The 11,070-nt window shown below is 41.5% G+C and overlaps 1 protein-coding gene across 2 annotated transcripts in view; it reads right to left on the minus strand.

The window, feature by feature from the left end:
• The window catches only part of TMEM192 (transmembrane protein 192), a 28,597-nt gene extending 17,848 nt beyond the window's left edge, over window positions 1-10,749 (minus strand). The window contains exons 1-2 of one of the 2 annotated variants that reach the window (XM_052654939.1): window positions 10,708-10,749; window positions 1,180-1,326 (exon numbers count right to left, since the gene is read on the minus strand). In XM_052654939.1, coding sequence (XP_052510899.1) covers window positions 1,180-1,326; window positions 10,708-10,716 — 156 coding nt within the window. In that variant the 5' untranslated portion in view covers window positions 10,717-10,749. Of the gene's footprint in view, window positions 1-1,179; window positions 1,327-9,021; window positions 9,055-10,707 lie in introns of those variants that run through there. The other variant, XM_052654938.1, reaches the window with a different exon arrangement.
• Window positions 10,750-11,070: the final 321 nt, after the last annotated feature.

An 11,070-nucleotide genomic window follows, 5' to 3' on the forward strand; every position in this document is an offset into this window, starting at 1 on the left:
AGATTCCCACCAACTCCCTCTTGGGCTCAATTAGTTTGCTAAACAGGCTCACAGAACACAAGAAACCTATTTAATCTCCAGATTACCAATTTATTACAAAGGATAATAAAGGATGCACATCGACAGCCCAATGAAGAGACACACTGGGTGAGGTTCCAAAGGAGCTCCTGTCCTGGTGGAGTTCAGGGCCTGGCAGTATGGCACATCACAAGCGTTCTGGCTCACTAACCTAGAAGCTGTCTGAACCCCTTCCTTTTGAGCTTTTACAGAGGCTTCACTACATAGGCCTGGTTGATTAAATCCCTGGCAGTCAGTGAATGATTCAACCTCCAGCCCCTTTCCCATCCCCAGAAGTCAGAGGGTGGGATGGTATGTTCCAACCTTCTGTCCCTGCTTAGTTTCCCTGGCTGTTGCCCCCATCCTTTAGGTGCTTTTCAAAGTCAACTCATCAACATAAACAGAAATGGTGGAAAGATGCTTGCTATGAATATCAAGACACTCAGTTCACCTTTATGACACTGAAGTGATTTTAGGAACTGAAGACAAAAGACCAAAAATTGTAACAAAAGATACTCCCATTGCTCTTATTGCTCAGGAAATTCCCAGGGTTTTTGGGAGCTGAGAGCCAGAAACCAAGGATGACGACCCAGTGCACCTGAGAACTCTACTCTGATCACCTGAATGACCAAATATGTTTCTTATAAGTCACAATATCACCCACATGTCCAAAAGCTCTCTCAACTCCCTTGCAAACATGCAAAAGGAACATTCTGTTCACACCATTGTAAACTCCATTTTACTCCATTCAACAATGAATCGTGAAGAGTACTTTAAATACATATGCATCTACCCCAAATTTCTAAGTTTCTCTTCTAATATTACATAAGCATTCCTTCCTATGGAAAGGACATACAAAACATCTTCTGGGCAGTGGTAGTTTGCAGTTCCTTCATATTGCAAACATTGCTATCATAAACAATATCCTTGCGTTTGTGCAAATATGTCTACAATAAATTCTTTGAAGTAGAAGTATGAGTAAAAAAGTATGCACTCTTTAAATGCTGATAGATACAGCCAAACTGCCCTCTGCCCTCTGAGGAGGTTATAAATTTTTTTTAGAAATATCACCTCTAGAAAAACATCACCTCCAAATGGACCACTTTCCCCCAGCCAACTTACATGTATCAGCAAGAGAAGATTTGCTATGATGACAGTAGGAAGAGGGTGGAATCTGGGCCTAAAATGAGCATGTAAAGAGTGATGTGGAAGCTGCTGGGTGTCCAGAAGAGGGTCATCTTCAATACTCTGGATGAGATCCAAGGAACCCTGGGGTACAGAAAACGGAAGCAAGCAATAAACACCACTTTCTGGATTATGTTTTCAAGAAAAACTACTAACTACAAAGCTTTAAAATTCATTACAAAAATTACAGACAAGAAACCACACTCCTTACCTAAAGCCAAATTTGAAAAAAATATCATAAACCTCTTAATAACTACTGTAAATAAATTGGTAAAAATAACAATTATTAAAAGAAGTAAAAGAAATATTGATTCTTTATCTCCCAATAAGGTAATACATAATGGGATTAAAGCAAATAATTTTCTTCAAGCCCTAAAAACTTACTGATTTTTAAAATACTTTATTCAACAGCTTTATTGAGATATAATGTATATAACATAAAATATACTAGCTTAAGTATGCTGCTGCTAAGTCACTTCAGTCGTGTCCAACTCTGTGCGACCCCGGAGACGGCAGCCCACCAGGCTCCCCCGTCCCTGGGATTCTCCAGGCAAGAACACTGGAGTGGGTTGCCATTTCCTTCTCCAACGCATGAAAGTGAAAAGTGAAAGTGAAGTCGCTCAGTCATGTCTGACCCCCAGCGACCCCATGGACTACAGCCTTCCAGGCTCCTCCATCCATGGGATTTTCCAGGCAAGCATACTGGAGTGGGGTGCCATTGCCTTCTCCAAGCTTAAGTATACAACTCAATAAATGTCTGTATATTTATAGTTATGCAACTATTACAACAATTTTAGAACACCTGCAACATGTTAATCATGCCCATTTATAATCACTCCCCATTTCTGTCCCTAGACCTAGGTAACCTATAATCTGTCTTTATAGATTCTTTTTTTTTTTTTTTTTGACATTTCATGTAAATGAAATCATAAAAAATGTGCTGAGTCCTGCTTCTTGTACTGAATATGTTTTAGAGTTCATCTGTGTTGTGGCATGTATCAGTAATCAGTTCATTTTTATTGATGAATATGGTATTTCATTATACGGATATATCACATTTTGTTTGACCATTATAAATTGATGTATATTAATAATAATGCTGTTTCATACAACTCAATAGCAAAAAAACAAAACCAAAAACAATTCAATTAAAACATGGGCAAAGGAACCAAATAAACATTTTTTCAAAGAGAAATACAGATGGCCAACAGATGCACAAAAAGATGCTTAGATCCCTGATCACCACGGAGATGCGAATCAAAACAGCGATGAGCTATTAACTCACACTTATTAGCATGGCTTTTATCAAAAAGATGAGATAATATGTGCTAGAGAAGATATGGAGAAAAGGGAACCCTTGAGCATTGATGGTGGGAATGTAAATTGGTACAGCCACTGTGGAAAACAGTATGGAGGGGCCTCAAAACATCAAAAATAGAATTATTATATGGCCCAGCAAATCTGCTTCTGGGTGTATATCCAAAGGATACAAAATCTTATCTCAAAGTTATCTGTACTCCCATGTTCATCACAGCATTATTCATAATAGCCAAGACATGGCAACAATCTAATATATTTTTATATAACAAATTATTATTTAGTCATAAAAAAGAATGAAGCCCTGTCATTTGCAACAACATGGATGGACCTTGAAGGAATTATATCAAGTAATATAAATCAAATAGGGAAAGACAATTACTGTATGATCTCACTTTTATGTGGAATCTATAAAAACTGAAGATAGATACAGAAAATAGATTGGTGGCTGCCACAGGAAGGGGATGGGAGAGTAGGAGAAATGAGTGAAAGTGGTCAAAATGTAAAAATCTGATGGCAAATAAGTCCTGGGGAAACATAATTTGTGGCCCAGTGACTACAGTTATCTGTAATGTATATATATTTGAGTGTTGTGAAGAGAGTAGATAATTTTTTTCACAATAGTAAAAGATGCTTATCAGTTCCCACATTTAATAGTCATACACACAAAAAAGATATTTACAGTTACAAGTCATAACAGAAACATGATTAACCTAACAGTATAAAATAACTGCATACAATTTGGGGAGTTAAGTAGAGTGACGTGGTAAGTGGAAGTGCATACGTGCATATGTTTTCATCTACTTAGCCAGTTTATGTCTTTTGGTGTGCATTTAATCCATTTATATTTAAGGTAATTATCAATATGTGTGATCCTATTACCATTTTCTTCACTGTTTTGGGTTAATTCTTTGTAGGTCTTTTCCTTCTCTTGTGTTTCCTGCCAAGAGAAGTTCCTTTAAAATTTATTGTAAAGCTGGTTTGGTGATGCTGAATTCTCTTAACTATTGCTTGTCTGGAAAGCTTTTGATTTCTCCATCAAATCTGAACAAGAGTCTTGCTGAGTAGAGTATTCTTGGTTGTAGATTCTTCCCTTTCATCATTTTAAATATATCACGCCATTCTCTTCTGTTGAAGGGAATTTCTGTTGAGTTTCTGTTGAGAAATCAGCTAAAAATCTTATGGGAATTCTCTTGTATGTTGTCATTTTCCCCATTACTTTTTAATATTTTATCTTTGTTTTTAACTTGTCAGTTTAATTACATTGTGTCTTGGTGTATTCCTCCTCAGGTTTATCCTGCCTGGGACTCTCTGCACTTCCTGGATTGGTTGACTATTTCTTTTCCCATATTAGGTAAGTTTTCAACTAAAACCATCTCTTCATATATTTTCTCGGATCCTTTCTCTCTCTCTTCTCCTTCTGAGACCCCCATAATGCAAATGTTGGTGCACTTAACATTGTCCCAGAGGACTCTTAGGCTGACTTCTTTTTTTTTTTCATTTTTTTTCTATATTCTGTTTTACAACAGTGATCTCCACATTCTGTCTTCCAGGTCACTTATCTGTTCCTCTGCCTCAGTTATTCTTCTACTTATTCCTTCTAGTGTATTGTTCATCTCTGTTTTGTTTGTTTAGTTCTTCTAGGTCTTTTGTAAACATTTCTTACATCTGCTTCAATTTTTCCCCAAGATTCTGAATCATCTACACTATCATTATTTTGAATTCTTTTCCTGGACCCAGCTCCACTTCATTTAGTTATTTTTCTGGGGTTTTATCTTGTTCTTTCATCTGGGAGACAATTATTTGCCTTTTCATTTCAGTTAACTTTTGTGGTTGTGGTTTTCATTCAAGAGGCTTCAGGATTGTAGTTCTTCCTGCTTCTTCCTTCTGACCTCAGGTGAATGAGGCTGATGTGAGGGACTGGTGGTGGGAAAAACTGGGTCTTATTCTTGTGGGCTGGGTAAAATTTTAATCCAATTATCAGCTGATGGGACAGGTGGGGCTAGTATTTTGGCCTGGGGCAACCCAGCCTTGGAGTCTACAGGCTCTATGGTAGGTCTAATGCCTCTTCCAAGAGGGCTCACTTGCCAAGGAACACCTCCCAGGACTGCTGCTGCCAGTGCCCCTGTCCCCACAGTGAGCCACTGACAACCCACACCTCCACAGGAGACCCTCCAACACTAGCAGGTAGGTCTGGTTCTGTCTCCTATAGGGTCACTGCTCTTTTCCCCTGAGTCCTGGTGTATGCAAGAGTTTGCTTGTGCCCTCCAAGAGTGGATTATCTATTTCTTCCAGTCCTGTGGAAATCCTGTAATCAAATCCTGCTGGCCTGCAAAGTCAGATTCTCTGTGGATTCCTAGTCCCTTTCCTGGATTCCCATATTGGGAAGACTGACATAGAGCTCAGAACCCTCACAACAGAGGGAGAACTTCTTAAGTATTCTTCTTCTCCAGTTTGTGGGTCACCCACCCAGAAGGTATGGGATTTGATTTTATCACGACTGTATCCCCTTCTATTGTCTCACTGCAGCCTCTCCTTTGTCTTTGAACATGGGGTATCTTTTTTGGTGAGTTCTAGCATCCTCCTGTTAATGGCTGTACAACAGCTAGTTGTGATCTTGGTCTTCTTACAGGAGGAGATGAGCACATGTCCTTCTACTCCACCATCTTGATTTGATCTTCTGATTTAACATTATACATATATGTATACATCAGTTCAGTTGCTCAGTCATGTCCGACTCTGCAACCCCATGAATCGCAGCACACCAGGCCTCCCTGTCCATCATCAACTCTTGGAGTTCACTCAGACTCACGTCCATTGAGTCAGTGATGCCATCCAGCCATCTCATCCTCTGTTGTCCCCTTCTCCTCCTGCCCCCAATCCCTCCCAGCATCAGTCTTTTCCAATGAGTCAACTCTTCGCATGAGGTAGCCAAAGTACTGGAGTTTCAGCTTTAGCATCATTCCTTCCAAAGAACACCCAGGACTGATCTCCTTCAGAATGGACTGGTTAGATCTCCTTGCAGGGCAAGGGACTCTCAAGAGTCTTCTCCCAACACCACAGTTCAAAAGCATCAATTAATTGATATGTGTATATATATATATATATGTATACACATACATACATACATACTGTTGTTGTTGTTTGGTCACCCAGTCGTGTCCAACTCTTGGTGACCCCGTGGACCACAATGCACCAGGCCTCTCTGTCCCTCACTATCTCCCAAAGTTTGCCCAAGTTCATATCCATTAAATCAGTGATGCCTTCCAGCCATCTCTTCCTCTGACACCCTCTTCTCCTTCTCCCCTCAATCTTTCCCAGCATCAGGGACTTTTCCAATGAATCGGCTGTTAGCATCAGCCGTTCACATATATATGTATGTATATATATAAATATATAGGGCTTCCCATGTGGTTCTAGTGGTAAAGAAACTACCTGCGATGCAGGACACAGAAGAGACTTAGGCTGGATCCCTGGGTCTGGAAGACCCCCTGCAGGAGGGCACGGCAACCCACTTGCCTGGAAAATCCTATGCACAGAGGAGCCTGGTGGGCTACAGTACATAGGGTCTCCAAGAGTCTGATACGACTGAAGTGACTTAGCACCAGCACCACACACACACACACACACACATATGTGCATATATACATACATACGTGTGTGTGTGTGTGTGTGTGTGTGTGTGTGTGTGTGTGTGTGTGTGTGAGGCTTCCCAGGTGGTTCAGCGGTAAAGAATTCATCTGCCAAGCACGAGATGCAGGTTCAATCCCTGGGTCAGTAAGATCCCCTGGTAAAGGAAACGGCAACCTACTCCAGTATTCTTGCCTGGGAAATCCCAAGGACAGAGGAGTCTGGCAGGCTACAGTCCATGGGGTTGTGAAGAGCTGGACATGGGTTAGTGACTTAACATATATTTACTTCCAAAGTAAATATATATACAATGTATAAATACATATATATTTAATATAATTTAATTGTAGTTATTATTAATAATTGACTGTTGTTAGTTGATATTAATATATATTTAGTATATATATATTAAAAGACTTCCCTGGTGGCTCAGACAGTAAAGCGTCTGTCTACAAAGTGAGAGACCTGGGTTCAATCCCTGGGTTGGGAAGGTTCCCTGGAGAAGGAAATGGCAACCCACTCCAATACTCTTGCCTTGAAAATCCAATGGACGGAGGAACCTGGTGCAGGCTACTATCCATCGGGTCGCAAAGAGTCGGGCATGACTCTTATATATATAGATATATATATATATAAAATATATATAACATTTACATATTATATAATATATATATATATTTACTTTGGAAGGGGTAGAGAGGAGGACAAATGGTGTAAGGGTGGGCTCTGGGCACCGAGATTATAAAGATAACACAGAACTCTGGGACATGACCAGATCTGGGATGGGCTTCTCGATTTCCACTAGTAGGCATTCAACACTGCTACAATTTTTTTTTTTTAATTCAATGCCTAGATAGCTTCCTGATTAGTTTGCCATAACTCAAGGAGAAATTCTGATATCTGTTTTCTTCATGACTTCTATTCTTCTAGCTTCCTCAGCAGCTGTCTCACCTCCTTGGGTATTCCCTTAGCTAATGTCCATGCACACCTCCAGGGGCCATTTTTCCAATCTCTGCGCCTCTTCATCCCTCCCCACCTGTCAAACAGCTGTCTTGCAAACATGCCGCCTTCCCTGATGCCTCAATGCTGTTCCCTCTGCCCTTTTTTTCATTTTGACACTGTAGTTTTTATTTCTACAAGTTTGAGTGGGTCTATTTATATCTCTCATGTCTTTTTAACCTTTGCAACATACAGAAAAGTTATAATAGTTTTAAATGTCCTTGTTTGCTATTTATGTCATTTTTTAATCAGTTTTAATTGATTTATTATGTCATATTTCCCTGCCTCTTTGCATGCTTGGTCATTTTTTCCACTTTATTGAGATATAATTAACACGTCACATTGTGTAAGTTTGTGTATCATGAGTTGATTTGATACACTTATATACTGCAAAATGATTATCATGATAGCATCACTTAACATCTCCATTATATCACATAATTAGCAATGCCTGGTAATTTTGGATTGGATGCAGGACACTGCAAAAAATTTTAACTCTTTGGGTGCTGGATACTTTTGTATTCCTGTAAATATTCTTGAGCTTTTTTCTGGATTCAGTCAAGTCACTGGAAACAATTTGATCTCTTTACTCTTTTAAGGTGCTTCTTAGGTGGGACCACACCATGTTTGGTCTAGTGCTAAATATTCCCTACAAGTGAAGTAAGACCTTTCCTAATACTCAGCACCCTGTGATTATGAGGTTTCCAGTCTAGCTGGAAAAACAAGCACTAATCCTGGTCCTTGTGAGAGTACTGCTCCTTCTAGTCCTTCTGGGTCATTTTTTTTTTTTCCCTCGGTCGTCAGGGCATTACCTCAGAGGCATACAGAACAGGACTTAGCTGAACAGGGATTCTGCACTCTTTGGAGCTTTCCCTCTGTACAGTGCCCTGCTCTCTGGGTTCTCTGTCTGGTGAACCCAAGCTGCTTCGGTATCCCCAGATTCAGCTCCACCTCCTCAACTCAGGGTCTACTGAAGCCCACCTGGTGCCCCTACCTCTGCCATAGCCCACAAACTCTCTTTAGGCAGTGAGCTGGCAATGACACAGCTCGTGTTGTTTCCTATGTCTCAAAGATCACTCTAGTTCATTGCTTGATGTCTATTATCTCAAAACAATGTCCTTTCATATACAGATATTTTGTTCTTCCAGGCAGAAAGCACAAGGTATGAAAGTGGTTGGAACAGGTGTGCTTCACAGGGCAGGACTCTACATTATACTTTATTCTTTGTACCTTTAGTACCTGACACACAGCAGGTGCTCAATATGTGTGTAGAGTGAATGAAAGATGGCCCAACTTCTTGAACAGTTGGGATCTAGAATTTTTTAAAAGATAGCACTGAAACCCTGACTGTAAGACAGCAGTCTACTTTATCTCTCTCTTGGTCCCTTTCATGCACTTTCTCCTCTGGTCTGCATGAGCTTTTTGGAGTGCCCACAAATACCCTCTCTTATCTTTTTCAGCATCCAACTCATCTTTCAAGGTCCAACAGAATTTCCATCCTCTATAAAACTTGTCTTGCCAACTGTTTTCTTTCTACTTTAAAACCAAAAAAGGTATTGCATTTCATGTGCTGACTTGTATTATTTCATTTATGTGTATGCCTTTTGTTCTCCCTCACTACACTGAAGGGGTTGGGGACAATATAGTTTCTGTCACTTATTCAATGTTCATGAAATACAATGTGTTTGGTGACTATATCAAATACACTGTCCTTTGGATCCTATAAGAAATGTAGGAAAACTATACAAACAGCATCCTGTCTCTCTCTGTAACTTGTCATCTGCAAGAGAACGGTGAAAGGAATAAGACTCTTAAAATAATCACACTGCTTACCTGGAAAAGATACCTGTTGTTTGTCCACATCATCTCCTCCCTTTTTTGTCACAATTATTACTTTCCCTTTGGGGACCCAAAGTCTACCTCTGCAATCTCAAGGGGAACATCCTTCAGTGCTCTTCACCTTCCTCTGGTCTAAGGATGGTCATGAAACCAAAGAGGGTTAGGCCAATCTAACTCTCTCTTAGAGTAACAGAGCAAACAAAAGGCCATGGTTGAGATAGATCCATCCCAGAAGAGATTCTGAAAGGACTCCTGTCACTGGATCCCTTAAGCAGCCCTGGTTTGAATCCTTTCAGAGAATTATGTGTTCATCTACCCTATATTCTTTCAAATAAATCCCTTTCTTCCTTAAAGTAGCCAAAATTGGTTTGCCCGCTTGCAAACAACCCAAACTAAAAAGTTTTTGCCTCTTAATTCATTTAGGTGTCTGGGCCTAGGACATAGCACATAGTTTTTAGCTTTCTCTTGGGTGGGAGAAATCATATCCACAAATACCAAAGGTAGGCAATTGTTCATACCTAAAGTGACCTAGCTATGTAGCTATTGGTGAAACATTACTCTCCAATCTTGTGAAACAAATTTCTAGGATTGTACTAATCCTAAAGCTGAAAGTTACAGATCCAAGAACCTGCAGGCAGCTTAGCACCAAGCAAGAAGCATTTACTGCACACATTTTTATGAGTCTCATTTTCCATTTGGATACTCATTTTCTCCACATATTTTCAATTCATGAATCTCACCCTTTAAAAATTCAAAAACAATCAATTTTTCTTTAAATATGTGAATCTCAAATCTACTTACAGGTGTTACAGTTAGCTTTCCACTTTCTCATAGTGTAAAAACATGGGTTTTAGTCCTATCATTAGAAATTGTTTGGTCTCTATTTAGTCAAGATAATTGAACTATGGTCACTATTTGCACAAGAATCTAAGGTATTGTAGGGCTTGAATTGTATTTCAAGTGTCTTGCGGGATGCATCTCATTCAGTAATATGCCTATTAATTTATTAACTCAAATCTGCTTTCATATAACTATCAACTTTGCATTTTCTCAAGAGCAAGAATTTTGTAATTCAATGGGTAATCCAGTTAATTCTGGGCACAAATACATGCTTTTCCTAAAAATGTTTTAATACACTCAAGCAAAGACTTTTACAGTTACGCTGCACTCTGTAACGCTGCACTCTGCACACTGTAACTAGTGCAGTGGCTTCTTAATAATCCTGTTTGGATCCACTTAAGTAAGATTTAAAAATCCCTTCACTCCTACCAGGCCTCCATTTAAAACATCATATTGTTTGTCTCCAATGCGGGTTTCCGTGTAATGATAGCGACAGATCTGCCCTCAGAGCCAAGGCCGGAGGCCAAGAGGAGGTGGACTCGCTCCTGCGCCCGAGGCCATGCGCGCATCGCTGGCCTCCCCAGTTCCGGGACCCGACACGCGACCTCAAGGGCTGGGCGCCCCTCCTGCCTCCTGTGACGAGAAAATAAGCCCAGGGCCAGCAAGGCGCGGACCCCGCCAGCGCCCCTGCGCCTCCTCCCACAAACCGCAGCCCGGTAGCCGCGCGCAGAAGGATCCCCTCCGCCAAGTCTGTTCCCAACCCCGTCTCTGCCCCGGGCGCCCAGCATCAGAGGAGGGGGATGCGGGCCGGTCGCTCGCCACCTGCCGCTGAGCACTCACGTCCTCCATACTGCCGGCCGCCGGAGGCCGCAGCCGGGCCGCCCAGCCTCCGCACCTGAGCCCGCGCCGCCTTCCGGGGCACGCCCTGGGACCCACCCTTTGCTTTCAATTGGCCGAAGCGTAGAGGCGGGCCCCTCCTCCTCGCTCCAGGGCCCTGCTTCCGGCGGCCGTCCAAGGCCCGCCCCTCGCCCTCGATTGGCAGAGGGGCAGGAGTGATTGGTCCCGCCTCTTGCTTACTATTGGTAGACTCTGAGGGGGCTGATCCAATACCTCGATCCCGAATGGCCGAGGAGAAAGGGGGAGTGACCCTTCCCGAAGTCCCTCCCTGGAAGGCCGCTGGCTCTGGGAACGCTGCGGTGCCTA

Source organism: Budorcas taxicolor, chromosome 17 (genome assembly GCF_023091745.1).
Source record: "Budorcas taxicolor isolate Tak-1 chromosome 17, Takin1.1, whole genome shotgun sequence".
NCBI lineage: Eukaryota > Metazoa > Chordata > Mammalia > Artiodactyla > Bovidae > Budorcas > Budorcas taxicolor.